We start from the raw sequence: 23,017 nt of genomic DNA on the forward strand, positions 1-23,017 counted from the left end.
ACAATTTCTGCTTTTTCCCTTGCGGAGAAGGCTTTGCAAAAATCTTTCAAAGTTAATTTTTAGAGTTTTGTGAAATTATTCATGCTGTATTAACTGAGACATTCCTTTGTATGTGTGTTTACAAATGAAATGCATCCATTTATTCTACACTTTATTTCTTGCGGAATGGGTCTAAGTTTTGTGCACTATGAACTTGTCATACAGTCGTGATGATGCGTTTCTACCACTACAACTCTTCGAGGGCCTCCACCACGGCGCTCAAAATGGCGGCGACGGCCTTGGCTCCGGGGTCAGGCAGGGTGAGGCGCTCGGCTGCGATGTAGCTGGCTCTGCCCGCCTTGGCCGCGAGTCGATTCGGCGCCGTCGGCTGCTCTCTGGACAGCGGCGCGAGTCTGTTAGGTTTCTCACATGCTTGCGCAATCGCGAGCAGCAATCGGAAAACAGGTTGAGGATGTTTTGCCGCACCTGAGCAGCTGCTTTCAGCGCGGCCATCTCTCCACCGGGGGGCGTGCTGTTGACTTTCATCAGCTCGTCTACGGCGGGGCACAGAGCGTCTAACTGCGGCGGGAGAGGACAGAAAGCAGCTCGGGAAAAACAAACAAAAAAGTGCTGAGTAACGCAGAGCAAAAAACATTCCAAGTGACTCACCATGGTTCTGTCTCCCAAATCAGCACCGCCATATCTGTTGATACCAAAATGGATCCATTTTAGCATTGCCAGTAATAAGTCATCAGATTCTTTCAGGGTCCAGTTTAGTTGAACACTAAGCTAATATTCTGCTGGATAAATCACAAAATTCTAACTGTACCTTCTACCATCATAGTGGAAAATTATTTAATTGTTTTCTCTGTCCTGACAGGAAACGTCATCGGCATTGATAGATGAGCAAAGATATCGTTTGTAGTAAATAAATCATTGTCTGACCATGATGCCTGCTGATCGGCACATTGGTTGAGATCAAGTCAAATACTTACACTCACCTTCTCATGGCCTGCATCCCTGCATGCACTGCATTGGCCCATGCTGCAGTGTGACTCCGCCCCCCGGTCATGTGACCGCTCGCTGCCGTGAGGAACAAACTGTACAACTGACAAAGACATCAATGGGTGAAAAATGAGAAAATTCTTAAAAAACAAAATAAAATCTTAATTACTTACTGCGCCTGAAGACCCGCCCATTTTCTCCTGAACCAATCCAGCAAGGGCAGACAACAGTTGCCCGGGGCAACCGGGGACCACGTGACTCTGGAGCCACACCTGAATGGCTGAGTGAGCATTGTCTTTCAATGAGGTGTGGTTCTCAAACGGAGACCCGGGGACCCCAAGGATGCTGCGAGTCCTAATATTGAGGTCCGTGAAAACAATTGGTCACCTTTGGCCGCCTGCGCATGAGTATTCCCACAGTCGCCGTCCCCAGAAGCACGGTCCAATGCGTTGAGCTCTTCTTGGTATTCCAAAAGTGTAGAACACACCCTCTCCAGCACCTTGCGCATCACAGGACTTTGGGGTCCTAGCAGGGAGGAAAATTACCAGTAAACAGGAAGTAGAGGTGGTGCACCCCGAGAGGACACCCGGTTCAGTCACAAAGGTGCAACGCTAGTCACGGGTTTAAAAATAAAAGTTGCAGACACAGAAATTATTCCATGAGTCTCAACCTTCGAGCAGCACATCTTGGGGCGCTCCTTTAGACATCGGGGTCGGGTCTGTGAGGTAGCTGCGGCCACTCGCACAACCGCCGCTGAGGTTCGGCCAGGCGGGGGCGCTAGTCTTGGCATCTAGATGAGAACGGGAGGGTAACATTGTCAGTAGGCTCCTCTGTTAATGCGCTCGTTGTGTTTTAGTAAAGTACCACGTTCAGAATAAACATCAAGGGGAACATTTGATCACATCCCATTTTATATTTGCCTGTTTTAAAGAGTTGTGTCTCCTTTACCAAAGAGTTTAAGTATTTCAGGATTGGCCCTCATCAAGGTCAGCGACATTCCAGCCATCTCCAGTGAGGTCATGAAAGACCCGGCCATCACCCTGGCGACCACCATCCCACGATTTTCTGCAAGCATTTGGAGACCATGAGTGCTGTGGGTTATTTTTGTTCATTAGCATGTGATCAAATGCGTCATCACCCAGACAGAGGATGGCGGCACGAGTCACCACGGCCATCTCCAGACGTGACAGCGCCCCGAGATTGTTCACGCAGACAACGAGCACGTCACCTTTGTCAGAGTGGCACAACGGCTCAAAATAACACACAAAGAGGAGGTCGCAAACACGATGCCCGGCCTACCAGTCCGCAGGTGCAAGCACGACTGACTCGCTGCGTTGGTCATGTGATCAATCATGGCTGACACCACTTCGTCTGCTGTCGCCACCTGGTGGGCAGAAATACAAGAGGGCATTTACAAACGTTTTGCTCATTTTGGGACTCACCTTTGATCTTCTGACCCCAGGCTCCCCGTGGATTCCTGCACGAGACAAACAGCACTTGGCCAAGGAAGTTCTGTTTTAATAAAAATAGTGCAGCAATCTTGGCTAACTAGTCACACATTCACTTATCTTTTTTTTTTTTTTAGGGGGCATCATTATGTGAATTTGGGGGTGGGGGTGGGGGGGGACACTGCACATCAATCTCCATGCTCACCCAGGCCGAGCTCCATGTCACCTGGAGGAAGCTCAAAAGATGGCCAACAGCCCGGAACGCTGCACGGAGACAAGCTAACTCCCAGCGTACCTGGAACACAACGCGGCGTTGTTTCCGGCTAGTCGGAAAACGGGAACAATCCAGCACGGAGCCTCACCTATGCCTTGCAAAACCTCCGTCACCTTGGCAACGATATGGACCAATGAGCAGCCTTCGTCCGCTAAGGCACCTGCCAGCTAAAGTAAACGTGTCATTACACCCTCCAAATGTGTTTTTGACACTGGGGGGATATTTTGGCGTTTGTTTTTTTTACCTTGTGAATGAGAATAGTGCCACACAAGCCCCGCTTCCCGGCCTTACTGGGGCAGGTGAAAGCGCAGTCGTCAGCGACGACCACCATTTCAACATCCACCCCGTGGTTGCGGGCCTGCTCTGCGGCCAGCCCAAAGTTGAGGCGGTCTCCCGTGTAGTTCTTTACGATGAGAAGGACCCCTGATGCTCCTGAAGGCATGATTCATCATTTAAAACCGGGTCACTGCTTTGATTGTGTTTAGGCCAGCAGATTGGGAACAACAGGTCAATTTACCTGCACCATGTAGGCAAAGTATGGCAGCCAAGATGCTGGCAGGAGGTGGAGATGCAAAGACGCCCCCCGCGACTGCCGCCGACAGCATACCAGCACCTACGTAACCTGGACGCAACGTTTTCAAAGAGTTGCCATGTGGGTTGTTTGAGAGGTGTTAGACGTACCTCCGTGTGCAGGTTCGTGTCCTGCTCCTCCTCCTGACAAAAGCGCCACTCTGCCGCTCATTTGGTCCAGGTCTGAGCGCAGCACGACCCGGTGGCCCCGCAGCAGAGACAGCCCGCTGGAGGCCCGGACGAGGCCGCAGAGAGCCTCATCAACGCAGTCCTCTGTAGAGTTGATCAGCTTCTTTGGGGGCTGCAACACAAAAGGAAAAAGTTTGCATGATTCGTATGACATGGACTCAAATTGAGTACATTTGGTTCTCTGGTTTGTTAAACAACACCAGCCTTGGACGATCAATCAATAGCTCATTAATTCGGAACAATTAGAGATTGGTGACATACATCATAAATTCTGCCTTCAGAGAGAAACAAATAGGTATTTATTAAAAAAGTGTCCACATTATGAAGTTTGTACTTTGCAACCACAGTAGTTTTTAACATTTCTGTTGGGCACTTTAGCTCCATAAGTCAATATTGTGAAATGAGCAAGTCTAGGCTGTCGTTCACGCACGGACTTTGATCTCAGTCTGCAAAAACGTCTCTTTAAAGGTGTCAAAAGTCCTCATAACAAATACAAACAAGCGTGAAAGTGCTGGACTCTAAGGCTACCTCTTGAGGCTCTGCATTTAAAAAAAAAAAATTTCTTACCTCCATGACAAGTTGACAACACTCGTGGGCGCGCTCCCTCTTTGCTCAGCGTGTGACGTCACACAGACCCAACCGGATTTTCTCCCTTCGAAATAAAAGTAATTAATCGGGATAGTTATCAAATTAAATGTTTAACCATGCGAGAGGGTGACCAAAAATGTTTAGAGACCTTGGATTTAATTCACGACCTGTATCGTATTTTTTTTTTTATTTTATAAGCAAAAAAAGAGCACTGGTTTGCTGGGCAAAACTTACGATTCAAACCAAAATGTTTCTAGTTTAGTGACAAATAATGTACATGTTCATATGGCGATCGGATGAAATGTAAACAAACCGATGCATTGTGACTGATTTTATCACGCTACACGCCGGCAGTCTATTATGTGCATATGAAGCGATTATAAACAGGCGTAGCTCCGCTCAGTCGGGTTGTCCCGAGCTCACATATCGAAGCAACCCCCGGCAGCGCGACATGACGCACTGAGCTGAGCCCAGCTCGCTCGTCCGCTCAACCCAGCTCGGTTCAACTCATCTCGGAACCGTCCGGAGCAACATGCGCCATGGCGAGTGTGGAGACAGCCGCCGAGCACGAGCGAATTCTCCGCGAGATCGAGAGCACGGACACCAACTGTATCGGTCCCACGCTGCGGTAGGTCTTCGTCGGCCAAAACTTTAAAATGACGACGTCCATTATCGGACAGCTAGCAAACACGCCTTTTTTTTAGCTGATGTTAAATGATAAAGAGCTTAGCTTCGGCGAATGAGCTTTTGTTCACAAATAGATGTTGGTTGGCTACCTTTAGCCGATTGCGCTAACTGATTATAATGTCGGTCACTGCTGTCGGATGTGACATACCGGGGTGTCGAACCCGAAACATTCGGGTTGAAAGAAGGCTACACTGCTCCACTTGTTTGAGTGGCTGGCAAGTGGAAACAAGTGGGGCAGTATTTCTGCCAAGTGTGTCAAATCCAAGAGTTCAGGAACAAAGTTCCGGTGTCGGAGGTAATCAGATCACATCTTCCAGCACGGTGTGGTAGTGGTGAACACGTCTGCCTCACAAGTCTGAGGTCATGGGGTTCGAATCTCAGTGCCGGCCTTCGACATCCAAAAACATGCAAGTTAGATGAATTGAAGTTTCGTAATTTGTTGATGCTACTTTATGCATCTGTGCCTTTCAAGTGCCTCCAGCTCATCCGTGACCCAGGATAAGAACAGAAAATCAATTAATAGATTGCAATGCAAGCGTCCAATCACTGAATCACATTACATTGACGTCATCGCTTATGCCGCTCATAGCCACTAGGGGAGGACATGTCTGCCGAGTCAAAGGTAGGAACTATTCAATCCATTGAAGAAAGCGTTCCTGGTTGCGTGAGCAGGATGAGACAAGCAGCAACATACTTCTGATGCGTTTTGGAGTCACCCAATCGAATGGCAGCGATGGCGCTAATGCTTTGCTCATTTGATGACTTGACTGTTGTGCTGTGGATCTTCAGAAACTCAGTTATCGCACACCCTATTTAGTTGGCTGACGCACACACACACGCATCCATTGTACTCCTCAACACGTTGGCCACTTCCTGGTTGATAGGAGGCTTGGGGATTTACGCAGGTGTACAAAGGAAAAGAACACAGGAAGAAGCTCGTCCTTTGTTGCTTAAAATAGAACCGCGAGCCTGCGTCCGCCTTCCTGCTCCTTTACCTCCCAACCATCTAGTGCTTCCAGTCTGCCTCCCCGACAGGAACTCACATGACCCTTCTCCCCCGTCTTGTCCAGGTCGGTGTACGATGGCCAGGAACATGGCCTGTTCATGGCCAAGCTGGATGCCCGGATCAGGAACCACGACCGCGAGATCGAGAAGATGTGCAACCATCACTTCCAGGGCTTTGTCGACTCCATCACGGAGCTGCTGAAAGTGCGCGGCGAGGCGCAGAAGCTGAAGGTAGCGTGGGGGTGAAGACGAGGGCAGACGTCATATCACCTTCCTCACCTGTCGCTCCTTTTTCACACTTCAGAGTCAGGTGACTGAGACCAACAGGTCTATTCAGGGCGACGGCAAAGAGGCAAGTCTCCTCACCGCCACCCTAAACCTTCACCTCAATTATCCTCACAACTTTTCCTGCTCTTGTGCAGCTCATGAGCTCCATGGAGGAGCTCAGACAGTGTCGAGTGCAACAGAGAAACATTGCGACCACTGTCGACAAACTAACGCACTGCCTGCCAGGTAACACACACGCACAGATAAGCACACAACCCATCCATCAAGTCCTGACAAAAACTTTTTTTTTTGGGGGGGGTGCCAGTCCTGGAGATGTACAGACGCCTCCAGGAGCAAATGGACGCCAAAAGGTATGACAGCAGAGAGCGTCTCATGCAAAGCACATGTCCGAGCAGCAGGTGGTGCTAAATGACCTGCAAATGTAAACTCGAATCCAAACTCAATTCACCATTTGTGTTTCTCTCATTGAAAACTTTACACAATTTGACGATTAATTAAAAATCTTTGTGGGGATGGGCGGTATAAATTATTTGGATTTTTTCTTATTCAGTCAATCTTTGGTCTCTATTGCTTGCGAATATCAATCAGATTATTATGACACACTGGAGTAGAATGTTTTCCTGTGAGGTAGTTTACCAACCACCCACGAGGTGGCGCCAGAACACTAGGAATTTCTTCCAAATGGCCCGTTCCTGACCTGAAGACAGAAGTCTCTGCTCATAAATGAATGCTTTGTTTGTGTGCTTTTTTGTGTCCCCTCTGAGAGCACAGAGCATCATAAGGTCAGCCAACGTTGACACATGCACAAATATGCGTGTGTGTGTGTGTTCTGTGATTGTGCTAATTTTCCCCTCATGTCTGAGAGTATTGTATTTTAAAAAAAATATTTTCGTGTGTGTTAGGTATTACCCAGCTCTGCGCACCTCGGAGCAGCTGGAGCAGACATGTCTTCCAAGGGCAGGCCAGTACCGGTTCTGCGCCATCATGGCGGAAAATCTTCCCAAGTTGCGGACGCAGATCCGCGACACGGCCATGACCCAGCTCAAGGACTTCCTGGAGAGCATCCGGAAACACTCGGACAAGATTGGAGAGACGGCTATCAGACAGGTATGTCGGGACGGGGGCCGTGGCGGTCAGACGCTGGATTACCTCTGCGCGCGTTGACAAGGGCACACACACACCATTCATCAAGCGTCCTCTCATAGTTGTGCGCACACACATGCAGAAATCTGCTTTTCAGCACTTAGCTCATTGTTTTTGTGTTTTCCAAGGCCAAGGAAGCTCCAAGTGGAGGCCTCTTGTTTATTTGGGGAGTGTTGTTGGGTGAAAAGTGCAGGAAGAGGTGGGGGGGGGCGGGACGGGAACAGGCAAGGAACGGTTGGCCAGGGACAGATGAGCCTCCGAGGAAAAGCGGGCCGACTGTCTTGTCGAGCTGCGCAACCGTGATCTGAAATAAATACAACACCTTTTATTGTTCTATCGCCGGCGGCTCTAAAAATGTTCCGAGCGGTTCGAATGTTACTCATGTTTGTCGCCATTGTTCAGTCACAAACTCGTCTGTCCCGGAACGTCTTCCTTTCCATGTCCTCATCTTTCCATGCGTTGGCTCTCTCGCCTCCTCTCGCGTATTTACTCGGAGAAAGACGCCGGGTGTTCGGTAGTCCGAAACACGCGCACGCGCGCTAATGGGAAACAGATTGTTGGGTCTGTGAAGTGGAAGAAGATTGATTACCTGTATTTAGTTACTGAACACACACATGCGTGCGCGCGTGGCGGAGAGTACCCGCTGGGTCGCCATCATAGAGAAAATGCAGCGGCTGCCCCCCGGCCGGCGCGCCGCGTCTGCCCGCCGAGTTCACCGCCGGCCGGGGACGCCCCCCCCCGTCTGGAGCTTTCCTGTTTCTGACCTGCCGAATCGATTCAGTGACATTGAGCGGCGCCGTGTCACCTTTCTAATGGCCGCTGATCCGTTTGTGGGTTTCAGGCCCAGCTGCAGCGCTCTCTGGACAGCTCCACGCAGCCTGGGGTTGTCGTGGGCCGGCGCCCCGGGAGACAGCCGGCGGCCAGCAGGGTCACACAGAGCAACGGGCAGGTCGACAGGCTGGAATTGGACTCTGGCGTCCTGGATTTGGGGGATGAAGAGGAGACTGACCAAGTGAGTCACACACACACAACAATTGGACTCGGTTGTTTCAATTTGAAAACGTGTGCTGAAGTGAAAAGGAGAAACAAATAGCGGAGCATTAATGGGAATGTGGGAATTAACGAGGATGTTTACTCGGAACTTGTGCCACTATTGCCAAAGTGCGGGGACAATGAACTCCTCGAGTTGCCCCTGGCGGGATCCGAGCTCTTTTATGCCGCCGACGTGTTCGCGTTCAAGGAAGGCCGAGCACAATGCGGCTGAACTTGTCACCCTGGTGCTGCCATTCTCTTCGCAGGTCCCCGTTGTCCCTTTTGGCTTATTTACGTCCTGTAAACTGGCCCGAAGCCTCGGCTCCCACAAAGGCTTGACCCCGCGGTCGCCGGGGTTACGGCCGCGTCGGCGCCCGTGCCAACCTTACGCCGTCCCTGCCCCTGGCACGTCTTCCCCTTCCCGTCATTCACGGCTGTCCCCTTGAGTCTCTTCTTCCTCTGCTCCTTTTGTCCTCCTCCTTTCCTCCTCAAGGCCTCGAGATTTTTTTTTACCTGCTTTCCCCGTCTCTGGAATGTCATCGTGCCTCCTCCTATGTCCTCGTGAGTGACCTCAAGCAGTTCAGTCCTCAACGAGCACTTCCTGTTTGCTTGTGCGCAGGTGACCGGCGCCCAGGATTTGGTGGACTTCTCACCGGTGTACCGCTGTCTCCACATCTACACTGTGCTGGTGAGCTCATCACACCTCCTGGACCAATTGGAACACCTTGGTTCCGAACCTCTCGGCAGCTCAAGAAAGACGTTGCGAAATGATGCGACACTGCTTCCATGGAATTAGCGACGAGCGACAGCGGCTCATCACATGTTGCAGCTTGATGGGGGGGGGGGTAAAGTTCCGATGAAGCGGAGAAGAAAAACCTGGCTGAGGTCCAACCAGGTGGCCGCAGTGTGTGTGTGTCATGTCAGTTGGAGTGTATGTGTGGAGGTGTAGCCTGGGCCACAACTGAGTTAGCTGCACATTTTGTGTGCGCGCGGCTGCAGGCTCTTTGGGGTTGTGACCGGGGCAACACATCGGCTGAGTTTCTGTTCACCGTATGTGTGTGTCTGTGTGTGTGTGTACGTGCGCTCTCTGGCAGGGGGACAGGAAGTGCATGAACTTTGACAGGAAGGAGAAAGTGAGCGATGGCGGGAGGGAGCCGAGGGAAGAGAGAGGTTAGGGAGAGGCTAACTGGGTGACATGACGGCGAGGAAAGAGGTCAGCGAAAGGTTTGCTGCGAGCGAGAGCGCGTTAGCTACACGCTAGTAGCTGACAGTAGCCTGACATCACTTAGCGATACTAATGCCTTGTTGTTTTTCTCCCCCCACTCCCCGCCCGCCCGCCGGGACCCCGAGGTGAAAAAGGTTAAATCTTTCAGCACCTTCTCCTGACACGGCACACTACTTTCCCTGCTCCCTACCACTTGACCTCGTTATCTACTCGCTGGTCTTATCCGCGCGCCGCCCCCTCCCCCGCAAAAGAAGAGCAGCCGTGATAAGGTGCTGCGTCATGGAAGGAGGAGATACTAGCGCTTTTAGTTTGATGCTGGACGCTTCAGTCCAACTTTATCTCAACTCCAGGCGTGCGTTATCGCAACTTTCCCATCACAGAGTCATTCTGGCCTTCGATGTCCGTTTGGTCACATCCTCCCGGCGCATCTCACGAGTTTTAACATCACGGCACGCTCCCACTTGTACCTGTCATGTGTGTTGCAGGGCTTGCGTGATGTGTTTGAGAACTACTACCGAAAGCAACGGAGGAAACAGGCTCGCCTCGTGCTGCAGCCGCACTCTAACATGGTATCACGTCACTTTGTTTGTGTCCACACGCACACCCCGCTAACCGCACTCCTGTAACGTGGATGACAAAAACGGACCACCTTTTAAATCTCTCAAATTCCAAAAGTATGCTCATGTGCTGTTCTCCCTCCCAGCACGAAACTCTGGAGGGCTACCGACGCTACTTCAATCAGATCGTCGGGTACGTTTGGACGTGACGCGGTGACAAAAGTACGATGACATCACCTGCAGCGTATGCTCTTCTCAGGTTCTTCGTGGTGGAGGATCACGTGCTTCACACCACGCAAGGTTTGGTCAACAGAGCCTATGTGGAGGAGCTGTGGGAGCTGGCGCTGTCCAAAATCGTGGCCGCTTTGAGGACGCACTCTGTAAAGACACACATGACGTGAGCGGGAAAAACACGCGTGCAAACACGTATTGATCCCGAGCGTGTGTTCGCAGTCTTACTGTGACGACCCGGATCTGGTGCTGGATCTGAAGAACCTCATTGTCCTCTTTGCTGACACACTTCAGGTACTGAAGCGGAGTGCCTTTCATTTTGTCGCCGCGGTGACGTGTAATTAAAAGCCGCATTTTGAATGAGCACCTCTCGGGCAGGGCTACGGCTTCCCAGTGTCGCAGCTCTTCGACATGCTGCTGGAGATGAGGGAGCAGTACGGCGAGATCCTCCTCAAGAGATGGAACGTCACCTTCAGGTACATTTGACATGTTCCTGACCTTGCCAGCCCTTCGCAGGTTGCCCGGTCAAAAGGGCGCACACCCAACAGTCAACACAGCGCTTTGTGGGAAATGTCGCCCTTTTTGAAGTTTTAACGAGCGCCCCGAGGCAGGAAGTGTTTTAAAACCACGTCCGCAACGTTCAGGATGGGTAGTGGCCCTCACAAGATGTGTGCGAGGGCACCGCACGCCATTGTTCCTCCGTCTGTGCAGTGACACCAGTGGGACTTTGAGAGGCAGCGTGCAAACAAACATGCTGAAAGTTTTTTTTTTTTGCTTTTCTTCCCCCCCTGCGTGCACACGCACGCACACACGGGAAAGCCACAGGAATGCGTTGCATTGTTGGAGAGGGAGCACTCTCCGGTTCATGGCCTCTCCATGGAACGTTGGAACGTCCGAAGTCTCGAGAGCCAAACAAGAAAGGGGGTGATGAAAGAAGAAGAGGGTGGGGGGGGTAGGGGGGAAGAAAACCTCAAGCATTAGAATGACACCCCCTCCCCACTCTGCGAGACGACTGCAGCCGACTTCTCGCGGCCTCAGCAGAAAAGACGTTTGCTCACCTGCATCTCCTTCCACAGGCAGGTGTTGGACCAGGACAACTTCAGTCCCATCCCCGTGTCCACGGAGCAGGAGTACCGACACTACACCTCGCAGTTTCCCCTGCAAGACCCCGAGCTGGAGAAGGTAGAGGGCGCTAGAGGCCCGCCGATCCCAGCTTTTCAATTGACATGAAAATGTGCATTGTTGTGTGCAGCTTCCCTTCCCCAAGAAGCTTCCCTTCTCTGAGTTTGTGCCAAAAGTCTACAGCCAGCTCAAAGAGTTCATCTACGCTTGTCTCAAGTACTCTGAAGACCTGCACCTCAGGTACACGTCGCCTCTTTCCTCGCCTTCATCAAAATTCCTCGCGAGCCCGCTCTGGCCTCCTTTTTACAAAAAGCGCTCACCCGATCTGACCGCGCCTGAGACCGCTTTCAAGACAAAAAAGCTGTGAAGACGTCCCCCCACCCTCGTCGGTGGGTGCAAAGTCCGGTCGTGGAAACGGACGAAATTGACCGCGAGGTGGAGCTGCGCTGGCGACGCCATCCGGATTTGATCTGCGCGCTCGTACGCCGGCTGCGGCGCGTGCGTGCGCTGGTTACGCTTGATGTAACAAGGAACTCAAACAAAGCGGCTACTTTTCCACTGAGGAGACGAGCAATCAGGGAACATCTTGCACTGTGCGGCGGGAGGATTCCACAAAGCTGGCACTGCGCCACACACACACACACACACACACACACACACATAGTTAAAATCCAATTCAACTACAAGGCATTTCAAAATAGCGCAATCATTAAACCAGACAGAGCTATAAAGAAAGTAATGAGCACAACTTTACATTTCGGATGCCCACAAAGTTCCTGGACTGAAAAGCAAACGTTTGATTGAAGATCATTTGAAGTTTGCCTCGGGAGCAGGTCGGCGTTCCTTTCCGTGTGACCTTTGCGATTTATACAGCCGCTTGAGATGTTGGGGGGAGCATTTGGGCTACTTGAAGAAAGGCTGGAAGGTTAAAAAAGGGGCGCAAAGGTGTTGAGCCGCGAAATCCGAGCGCGGCGTCGGCGAGAAAGAACATGCGGCGATCGCTGCGAGCGCTTTTTTCATGCGTACGTCCATTTTGGCGCTTTTCCTTCTTGCTCTGGTTGGGCTGCAGCTTCTGTTGCGTTGTCAACGCTGGCTCTCTCACATTGGGCCCTGTAATCCACCCCAGACGATTCCTCGCATTTAGGGAAGCATATGTAGCGTTTAAGTAGCTGCTTACGTGCCCTCTGGCCTCTGGACGCCGGCGTGCTGGCCTCCCCCTGACTGCAACAACCTCCCCCCTCCCCCGCCCCTCGCACATCTGTTGTGGCGGCGCAAACGCAATGAAATTTGATCAAAATTCTGCGGTGCGTCCGTCTATATTTGTGCGCTTCAAGGGTTCACTCGCGGACGTTGACTTTTTGACACGCCGCCGCCGCCCCCCCCCACACACACACCATGCCGCCTGGGGTGAGCTACAGTTAGAACTCGCAGTGTTTCCAAAAAAGTACAAGAATCCTAAATACATTCCAACAATTAAAAGCAGGGGGGAAAAATTCCTGCAGAAGTGCAGAGTGAGCAGAAGTTTGCATGTGTGCGTTTTCAGTTCCAGGCACAGACAATCGAGTGAATTGGCCGGAATGTGCTTATTAGCCGCAGGCCGCTGGAATTGAACTCACAATCACACATGGACGCAGCACAGAGTTGTTTGCGTCGCCCTTAATTAGACTCCATGTTTGATGAGCATTTTGCTGCCCGGTTGGTCTGGAGAACGCGAGCTTTGGCCCAGACAGACGATCCTTGAGCAGACTTCCAAAAGCTGTTTTTCTTCAGCCGGACACGCAACGCGTTTCAAAGCAAACAAACTCGAGAGTGTGCTGCTGCAGACTCGCTAAGCGGCTCGTGAACTCGGAACGTGAGATTCTTGGAGAATCAACAGCTGAGCAAATTGGAAATAATTTCAAGAAATAATCATTTCTTGCCAAAGGATTTTTTTTTTTTTTTGGACACGTTAATCTTTGTGTACTTTCTCAGCTCCACAGAGGTGGATGACATGATCCGCAAATCCACTAATCTGCTGCTAACCCGAACCTTGAGCAACTGTCTGCACTACGCCATTAAGAAGAAGAATGTCGGGCTGGCTGAGGTTACTGCGCCTGTCCTTGTCACTCTTTGACATTTTCTTCAGCATTGTGATAACTAGCTTACTTGTGCTCCAGTTGGTGCAGGTGATCATCAACACCACCCACCTGGAGCAGAGCTGCCATTTTATGGAGGAGTTTATATCAAACATCACCAACGTCCCGTCAGACACGGCCAACGCCACCAAGCTGTACGGGACCTCCACCTTTAAGGTGAGCGTCTGCACCAACCCGGCCCGCCGTTTCACGGATATGCCCGTCACGACCCGTCTGCTCTCGCAGGATGCTCGCCACGCAGCCGAGGCGGAGATCTACACCGGCCTCAACGCCAAAATCGACCAGTTCCTGCAGCTGGCGGATTATGACTGGATGGCGGGCGTGCCCAGCGGCGCGGCACCGGCGCCCAGCGACTACCTATTGGACCTGGTGGCCTTCCTGAAAAGCACCTTCAGTGTCTTCACCAACTTGCCCGTGAGTCATCAGAGAGAGAAATCGAAATCGTTTTGCGAAAAGAGTACGCCACCCTTGTGGTGGCTCATACAACAAAGCAGTTTACAAAGCAGTCTTGCACATTCAAGATGGCCGACATGCTTTCGTAGCCCCCTCGAGGTGGCGTCTACGTGGACAAACGCGTGTTAGCGCCACACGTCGACGGGACGTTACGAGGCGCTCGCGTCGCTTTAAGATCATTAACGCCACGCCTGGCTCAGCTCATTAACGCGCTCAGCTGCAGATTACGCCGCCGCAGCTCAGATTATCGACTCCGTGGCCACGCATCGGCGCCGACGCAACACACCGACACACTCGACGCGGTCGTCGTGTCGCCATCGAGCCGGTCCGATTGTTGCTCGAATATAAACACACGCACACACAGGGCGGTTGAGCAAAGTGTTTTTCAACACTTCTAAGGAGCTTTACTTTCCACCCCCACGAGCCCCGGACGTGACCCTGTCACACACACACAGAGTGGGGCCGCCTAAGCAGATCGGATGCTGCGGATCAGTAAATCTGAGTGGCATGACCCTCTGAAATGAGAGAAGTGGAGTTGCTCACACTCGGGGCCCAAAAGTCACATCCTGGTAGCGTTACCGCGTGACCATGAGGAGATCATTACGTAGCGGAAAATCGCTTCGCAAATTTAATTCCGTTACGCGACCGTTTGCAAACAGAAGCGATTTAGTTCCCCTTATATAAATAATAAAAAAAACATATATAATTAATATAATACATACAGAAAATAAGAACCTACAGCGAGTTATGTTTACCTTGTTTGAATGAGTTTAGTATTTAAAAAAAAAAAGTTATTGGGATTTCAAAAGACATTTCAGAATCGCCCTTAAATTTCAGCCGAAATCCAAACAGACACAACTTTCTTGTGAGTAGTCTATTTGTGGTTTATGTCTCTCCCCATTCAGGGAGCGCCCGTAGAACATGCTATCTTGCCGGTGAGTATGTGTGTGTGGCGCCTTGCTAACCCCTCAACGTTTGCCCTCACGTTGTGGCCCGAGACTTCAGCCAGCCAGCCAGCCAGCAGCATGTCCAGGAGCAGTCGTGCACGTTTGTGTCATGTGTGAAGTGTTCTGACGCAAATGGGGGGGGGGGGGTGCAATTTAGACGCCATCAAGATCTCGCTCATCTTGTGTGCTGTTTTGCAGATTTTTCGAATGATAGTGGTAGTAAGAGGCGGGTTGAGTCCCAACTGAAGGCCCAGGTAGCAAAAGCACGGCCCGCATGTCGGTCGGAACCGTGCCAATACAATTAGCTCGTTTCACGCTCAATCTCACCCTATTATGACTGACCCAGAGGTTGCGTGTGTGTGGACATCCGGTGTGTGTTCCTCCGATGTGTGTAATTGGATTTCCACGCGAGGTGAAGCCGTCGTGAACTAGGGGTGGGCCGGAAGATCGTGTTTCAAGCTTCTTCACACCCCTCCCCCTCAGCTCCCCTGGCAGCTTTTTAACAGTGTCTGTTTCTTGGTCAGGGCAAAGTGGCGCAGACGGCGTGCATGTCGGCGTGCAAGCACATCTCCACGTCGCTGATGCAGCTGCTGCTGGACCCCGAGGTCAAGCAGATCTCCATGGGGGCGCTGCACCAGCTCAACGCCGACGTCGACGAGTGCGAAGGTGAGCGCTGGTGGATGACGGAACATTGCTCATGTCCATGACACTCGTGCAAACTCGCCTACGTCACACCCTGGCCCACCTGGACACGCCTTTTACGTAAAGCCAAACATTTCGCATACGGCTACGACAATACGCATTTTATGCTTACAAAATATCCTTTGGGCAAAATTTTGGGGGATTTGATTGGTTCATCTATTCTGTGGATTTTCGCTGACTACGGAAAAAGGGGGTGCAAAGTACATGACTTTTTTAATCCGTGCCGCGGGTGTAGTTTGTATTCTGACCCAGAGGGGGCACTGTGAATCAACTTCCATTTCCCGCCGGGTCAAAATCGGAACTTTTTCTCCCCAAAGACACAATTTAAAATGGATTAAAAGGAGACAAAAGGCGCAATGGGATGAAAGGGCCCGAGGGAAAATAGGATTAAATGAATGAGGTGCGAGGAGGAAAAAAAAAGACGAATTCGGCAGACAAAAGAGAGAAACATGCACGGCTGAGGGGAGCGAGGGAATGAAAACCAACGTGGACTTTGAAAGGGAGGGATTAGAGGTGAACTTTGGGCTTCAAACGTGTTTAGAGAAAGATGGCCGCCATCAAGCTCCACGCAGGAAGGAAGCGACAGACATCAGACGAGGGGGGTAAAGGAACAAAGAAGGAAAAAGGAAATCAAAGTTGAGTCGCCGGTGTCGGCGTTCAGCGGCAAAGCCGCCTCTTGTGTGTCACGGGGTCACTGGAAATGGCAGGCATGTAATCGGCACCGTGGTGCGTAGGGGCCGCCATTTTGTGTCAAGTGAAAGCCTCGTCGGGAAACACCGGCGGTGTCCAAGCTATGGCCTGAGGGCCATTTTTGGCCCAATGTTAATTTTTTTAAGCCTATTGTAGAAGCGACACGGAAAACTTTTTGGGTGCAAAGTTCTACAAAATTGCTTTTATACCGAGCTTTTCCAGATCAGTCAAACGTTTCTCTGCAACAAATGAAATCAGCGCAGCAATTGGCGCGAGTCATGCTTTTTGACTGACAGCCTTTCATAGTAAACAAAAGCAAACCATTGAGTTGACATCATCTTCACAAACTCTCTCTCTCCGAAGGCTTAGCGCCACGAGTGATGCAATCGGCACGAAAATGAGCTGACTCAGCAGTTTCATCGGCAAAACTAAATCTGCTTGCGCTTACTTCAAAGGCTGCGCAGTATATCGAATAAATATCGATGCCACGATATCGGTAAACATCATCGAGGTTAAAAATGTCTTATTTTTGGGTACGCTAATTTTTCACACGCCAAAAAAAAAAAAGAAAATCCAGACTACTTTCAATCTCAAGGCAGCACAATTTCACGTTGGCCCTTGTGGATTTTTTGAGAAGCAAAAGCTTGGCCACCTCTGCTCCCTCGCACACCTCTCCTCTTCCCCGTGGGCTCGTTTGCCAAGTGACGCCGAGACCCCTGCTAGCACTCCGCACGCACCAGCATCACCACAACAATGACATGCTACACACGGACACACTCACACACACATACGCACTCTCCCCTCTCTGACATGACTTGAACAGCCACCCCTCCCCCCTCCTGCTCCTCCCCCCCGCCCGTCATTTGTCTGCCAATCTGTCCTGATGCATAGCGAATCTAACCAGGTCTTTTATTCTTCCCTTTTTTTTTTTTATTCTTCCCTCCTCCTCCTCCTCTCTTCCCTCGCTCCGGGGGTGGACCGTTTGTATTTTTCCCACAGGTTTTGCCAGAGCCGGCCCGGTCGCAGGCTTCCAGGGTGACACGTTGCTTCTGGCCTTCAGTGACTTGAGACAAGTAGGTCTTTGTCTACGTCGTCGTTGTCGTCGTCTTCTTCGGTCCTTGCTGTCTCCCCCCCCCCCCCCACTTCTTTCATCCTTCCGCACATCCTCCTCCTCTCCTCGGACAAACGTCCATTAAAAGTCTGCAGACTTCTTGGGAAGAGAGTCGTGTTTTACTTCACTTGTAATTTTCTTGCTGCCCTAATTTTATATTCAATCAATTTATATTTTTGTAGTATTTTATTTTATCTTCAATTTTGATTTTTTTAAGCCAAATTCTAAAAAAATATATGGCAACCTCCATCACGATGAAAATAAATAGCAAGGAATCAATGAAATCCCGAGAAGATTCCCTGACAGGAAGTCTCCCGGCTCGGCGTCTCACGCGGGCCCAAACAGAATCGCCGTTGGTGTTTTTTGGAACTCGGGCGGCTGAGGTCGGCTTGTGTGCGCGTGACAGCGGATGACGGATGGGCCGGCAGGACGGAGCGGGAAGGATGAATGAGGTGACGGACAGAGACGGATAGCCCTTTATCCCCGCTGTCACAATCCCGCTTTCTCCCCGCCTCGCTTCTCTTTCTGCGCCTGTCGGGATGATGCAGTGCCTCGGCTTCATCCTCCTCTTCCTCATCTGGTCCCTCCTTTTCCTGCCTCCCGTCCATCTCCTTCCTCCGCATTGTTTCTGACGCCATTCTCATCACGTCAAAAGGAGCTTTTCATACCTCGCATGTGTCACGTGCCAGCGCTTTCACAGGCGCATTCTTCTCACGCGGGCTCGCCGCTCCCGTACGCCCTCCGTCGAGCCCGCCCAGGAACGCTCGATAAATCACGCTGACGGGGCCCCGTTAGCCGCTTGCTCCCGTAGACATTTTTCTCTGTCAATTATGTCACGTTTGAAGAATTCTCTCAAGCCGATCAACGTGACTGATTAGATTTTCCCATTGATTTGACCGGCTGAAGAAAAAAAAAATTCAGATGCGGAAAATCTACTCGAGTGATGCACTTGCGTATCAAATCGATTTTTTAACCCTGTATGAAATTGAAAGGCCATTAATCTATTCCAGCCCCCCAAAAATAAAAGCGCTGTAGGAGAATGTCGAGAAATACACAGGAAACGGCAGACATTGTATCGGTGGCTCTCCTTTCCCACACGCGAGGGCATCTCAACACCTAAATTGCTCCCATTTACAAAAAAAATAAAATAAAAATCATCTTCGCAAAGGCAGAATTGGCACGGCTATTTTTAGACTGGACGCAAACGCGAATGTGTTTCGTCGCATGCTAGCTCGCAAGCCGATGTCTCGGCTTTGGCGTCGTTTTCGATTCGGGTCCCGCTTGTGAATGTGGCGGCGTGTTGATGCCGAGTGAAAGCGTCCAGTCAGGTGAAAGTGATACGTACAGGGTGGTCTCTCGACCTCGCTCCCCCTCGCTCTCCTCGGGAGGCCGACACTTCCCTTCAAGCGTGTGAGCGCTCACATGGGGCGGTTGGGGGGGGGGGGGTTCGCCATCAATAGTGGGGCGAAAAAGGCCGAAAGGGAGGATGAGCAGCAGATGGACGTGTAAATGCTCGCCCGCCGATCCCGTGCACACACGCAAACGTGACTGTTTTTACAAACGCAAAATACGACACTTTTGATGGACAAAGAAAAGCCTTGATGGACCCCCCCTCCCAAATTCCCCTACTTCCTTTTTGCTTCCCGGTGTGTGAACAAGCGTATCAATAATGAAAAAAAAAATCCTAATTTGGAAGTTTAAAGGTCAAATGAAGTTCACCCCGAAACGTGAACATCCGTTTTATCCCAAAATCGGAACATCCGCCGCAACTTTAGCCTACTGTTTGTCGATCATATATGAGGATAAGCACTACTTTTATCTGCGGTGAAAGGGTGATTATGTGATATCAGAGAGACACACACGCCGGTGCAGTGCAGTGGAAGGTCAGTGGGCTCACTGGTGCCAGGGAGGGTGGAAACTTGTCTTAAGACCCCCGCAAGTCTCTTATCTGATGCCACATGTGTGTGTGTGCGCATACAGCAGCTCGGGCTAACGCGGCGCCCGAGATGACGGCGCAAAGTAAAAGCGTTCTTATCTGCCGGGATTTATGACTTCAAGCTTGTGTCGGTGTGGGAGAGGTCGCCGCGCGTTCTTCTCGACCCCCGCCTCAACTTCCTGCCCCGTCTGTGGCCGGGCCTTATCGCCGTGACGACGGGTCAGCCAGTGGTCATGACAACATCGCCGCTCGGGGGGCCCGCCCGATGGGACGGGACGGCCGCTTCCGAGCGATAGGCGCTCGGCATGCGCCCGCGCCTCGGCATCGGCTCATTGTTCCGCGCTATCGGACGGGCCGATAGCACCTGCGTGCGCGAGCGCTTCCTGTTTGCGCCACGGCGGCCATCTTGGTTGGCGATGATTAGTAAGCCGTAATTACGTTGTGTCGGTATAATTTTTCATAGTACAATATTTGTCTTTATTTCTTCGGATTTATAACGTAATTAGCATTCATGAACCACTTATTTAACTACTTTACTACCCTTTATACTCATCAAGTGGAATCTAACTTGCCCTAAACTTGGCAAAAGTGCGCAAAAAGATGGAGTCAAGGGAAAAAAAAAACGTAAACGTTCAACTAATCATTTCATCGTTGTCTACCGGCGTATATTTGGAAATAAATTCATATTTTGCCTTTCCTTCGACATGTTTTTATTGTTTTAAAGTTTCAGGTGTCAAAAAGTGAAAAGTATATTAGTGTCTAAGTCATTATCAGCCTAAAATATTTTTTTCTTTCTGAGTCTACCTAATATTTTGTGTCTGGAAAGTCCTGTCACAATATTACCTAGCCCTATTTTTTATTTCACTACTATTTTTCTATTGTTCACAATGAACCAATTATAGAAGTTCAAAGCTGACCAAATAACCGAACGTAACAGCAATATTTTTATTTGGAGAAGGACTGGCCTGTACCTTTGGTGCCTCCTCGCCGCCGTCTTGCGGCACTTTTGTTTGCGAGCGGTCGCGCCGGCGTGACGCCGCGCGCTTCGCCCGCTCTAAGGCACCGGCGGCTGTCGTCCAAGTGGCTTGTGTATTTCCACTCCCTTCCCCCAACATGTGGTTTCGCTCGCCATCCCTCTGCATCCCCCTCGTCCTCTCTCATCCCTCGCTCACATATGGTTTCTCTCTTGTGTGTTTGGTGTTACCCGGAGTTCACTGGGGCTCCCGGCTCGCGTGTTCTTAAAGGCGCGGATCGTGCGTGCGCGGGATTGGGGGCAGGTTATGCAACACTTTGAAACGTGGGTCACTTATTTTGTTGTTGTTATTGTTGTTGTAGCTGCTGGAGCTCTTCACGCAGTGGGACTGGTCCAGCTACCTGGCCGACTACGGCAAAGCCAGCTGCAAGTATCTGCGCGTCAACCCGCACGCCGCGCTGGCCGTGTTGGAAAAGTGAGTGGCCTGCGCGCCCCCGTCCTCATCCTCAAGCGCTGTCCGCGCGCTCAGCTTTCTTTTCTCTCTCTTGTGTTTGTCGCGTGTCAGCAGGTTGTCCAAGCCGTGAGTATTGTTTTCCGCATGTACGCGCAAACAACTTGCAGTGTCTAGTTTGGTCTGATTTGCTGCCATTTGAATAACGTGGATTTTAAAAAAAAGCGCAATTAAGGTTACTGATACCTTCGCATGTGGGAAAGGAGAGCCACAGTCACAGATGTTTACGGAACAGGACGTACGGGACTCGTAAGGACTCACACGTGGACTAACCGCCCAATCTGACGACAGTAGAAGTTGGTCAAAGTTGCATGTTGTGCACATGTTTGTGTTTTTTTTTGGGGTGCTGTGATTAAATGCCACAATCCCAAGAGATGCATGACAATAACAACGCCGACTGAAGTGGACCATTACAGAAAAATTACAGTTAGCAACTCTTCATTGCACAACTCCTGACTAACATGCAACCAAGTATAAGGCTTTGAGGTGACTCTACTTTTTTTGTAAACAATTAAGAATCTAATTGCTACAAAGTGAGGAAACAGGTGAGAAGAAGAAGAGTGTGGATTTTGCGAGAAGGTTTTGCGTGATAGGCGCACGGGGACTATCTGCACTTTGCTTTTTAGTCAACAATCATTGTAAAATATGCATTGAATTCTGTCGATGGGCAAAACTGCTATCAAGGCCTAATGTTTCATTTTCCAAACGTTTCTTGGCAACTCCTAATTGGGCAACACTGATTCTTCCGTGTCTCAGGATGCGGGAGAGCAGCAGGAAGAACGTGGTCTTCGCGCAATTCCGAAAGACGGAACGCGACAGACAGAAGCTCATCGACACCGTCATCAAGCAGTTACGCAACCTCATCGCACAGCACCAGGCCTGAACGGACACCCGCGCACCTCTCTCCCGCACAAAAGCCACATCTATGCATTCTCACCGACGGGGATTTGTTTCTTTTCACTTCACAATAAATGTTAGACTTGTACGTGATAGACCGTGTCGTGTCATCATTACATCGAGGAGGAGGAGCTTGTCCTACCTTCAATCGGTGCTTTGCTTTTGGTGATGGTGGGCGGTCACATCACTGATGGAAGGCGTCCTGAACCAATGCCAATGTGGCCATTTTGCTCCTGTCAAAAAAGAAAACCAACACATTAGTGTAACTTGCTTCGACTAAAGTTCAGATTATTGGGCTTTCTCATGAAATGTATTGATTAGTCTAAAATGCACGATAGCCTTGACAGGTGAAATCATTTTGATTCTCGAAGATGTCTTTGCTTGCACACACATGTTGCATTCTTCAACGAGCTCAAGCCGGAGTGTGTTGCACAACAGATGTGAGCTGTCGGGTCGAATGCCAGCATTCGGCTTAAAGCAAATTATTTCTCTACTTGTATTTTTATTTTTTTTAACGTAACATTTACCCAGGTAAAGGCGTTGACAACAAATTCGCGTTTACGTTGCTGACCTCAGCAGAGTAAAATAAACTAAACTATGTATAAAAAAAAAAGTTTTTTAATGTATTACAAAAAAAGCATCTCTCCTTAATGTTTATAATAATACATGCATGTTTTCCACAGGAAAAGATTACATTGGAATAGCAATTTTTTAAATAAAAATCCCTCCTTCACATCAATTGAGCAATAGTAATAATTTACTTGTCACTGTTTTTCCATTACTTTTGATGATTTTAATAAGTTGTTAAAATAAATTAATAATGAAATGCTGTGCCAATGTAATACTAAGAAGTGACAATTAAATGATACATCGATGTGGTTTTCTTGCTACATTCCAAAGCGTTGGCACGCTGCTGTGCGCCGCGTTGCCACCAGGCGGCGACATTGCGCTTCTGTCTCAACAACAAGCAGGAGCGGAGCGCAAGATGCGCTTGACACAAACTCTCACACAACCACGCACGAAACCGTTGCGTACCTATGACGTGACACTTGTTTCCCCACACAAGATCGATTAAGGTCAATTTAACTTCTGTAGCACCAGCTCCTGCGCAGAAGTTGTCCCAGCAAGAGCGCGCGCTTCTCCGACGTGAACGGGCCAACAAAAGCCGCTCGATCTAATTCAAACATCACCACTTGACGCAGCTGCACGCCAAAAAAAGCAACTTTTGGAAAGTTGACGTGAGTTTGGCGCACTTCCGGCGCGCAGGTGACTAGTTCAACAGTTGACACGCCGGGCGCACTCCTCCTCCTCCTGCTGAG

The 23,017-nt window shown here is 50.3% G+C and overlaps 2 protein-coding genes across 3 annotated transcripts; one reads left to right on the forward strand and one right to left on the reverse strand.

Moving 5' to 3' along the window:
• Positions 1 to 138: 138 nt before the first annotated feature.
• On the reverse strand, positions 139 to 11,700 carry tkfc (triokinase/FMN cyclase). The gene is given in 24 exon segments (XM_088369028.1): positions 139 to 344; positions 346 to 374; positions 466 to 558; positions 649 to 682; positions 981 to 1,087; positions 1,158 to 1,264; positions 1,372 to 1,509; positions 1,655 to 1,774; positions 1,933 to 2,049; positions 2,123 to 2,212; positions 2,284 to 2,368; positions 2,427 to 2,461; positions 2,638 to 2,727; positions 2,795 to 2,873; positions 2,951 to 3,138; positions 3,224 to 3,328; positions 3,388 to 3,577; positions 4,033 to 4,117; positions 6,957 to 7,480; positions 7,556 to 7,739; positions 7,817 to 8,155; positions 10,228 to 10,368; positions 10,450 to 11,121; positions 11,280 to 11,700. Coding segments are annotated over 18 exon segments (1,731 nt in total). The 5' UTR covers positions 4,039 to 4,117; positions 6,957 to 7,480; positions 7,556 to 7,739; positions 7,817 to 8,155; positions 10,228 to 10,368; positions 10,450 to 11,121; positions 11,280 to 11,700; the 3' UTR covers positions 139 to 226.
• Positions 4,439 to 21,791, forward strand: exoc6b (exocyst complex component 6B). Of its 2 annotated transcripts, XM_088368929.1 has the most exons (23): positions 4,439 to 4,681; positions 5,811 to 5,976; positions 6,050 to 6,097; positions 6,168 to 6,258; positions 6,338 to 6,383; positions 6,936 to 7,140; positions 8,018 to 8,188; positions 8,828 to 8,896; positions 9,919 to 10,002; positions 10,137 to 10,183; positions 10,250 to 10,370; positions 10,444 to 10,515; positions 10,600 to 10,697; positions 11,298 to 11,403; positions 11,474 to 11,583; positions 13,315 to 13,426; positions 13,500 to 13,634; positions 13,704 to 13,892; positions 14,837 to 14,866; positions 15,403 to 15,544; positions 17,270 to 17,343; positions 20,653 to 20,765; positions 21,558 to 21,791. In XM_088368929.1, the coding sequence occupies exons 1-23, from the start codon at positions 4,593 to 4,595 to the stop codon at positions 21,682 to 21,684; spliced, it is 2,445 nt and encodes an 814-aa protein (XP_088225055.1). In that variant the 5' UTR covers positions 4,439 to 4,592; the 3' UTR covers positions 21,685 to 21,791. The 2 variants fall into 2 exon arrangements, with proteins under 2 accessions (XP_088225055.1, XP_088225064.1); XM_088368938.1 differs by lacking the exon at positions 14,837 to 14,866 and having other exon boundaries at positions 4,442 to 4,681.
• Positions 21,792 to 23,017: the final 1,226 nt, after the last annotated feature.

This window comes from Syngnathus floridae, chromosome 1 (assembly GCF_059516105.1).
Source record: "Syngnathus floridae isolate MCC-2025c chromosome 1, RoL_Sflo_1.0, whole genome shotgun sequence".
Lineage (NCBI taxonomy): Eukaryota > Metazoa > Chordata > Actinopteri > Syngnathiformes > Syngnathidae > Syngnathus > Syngnathus floridae.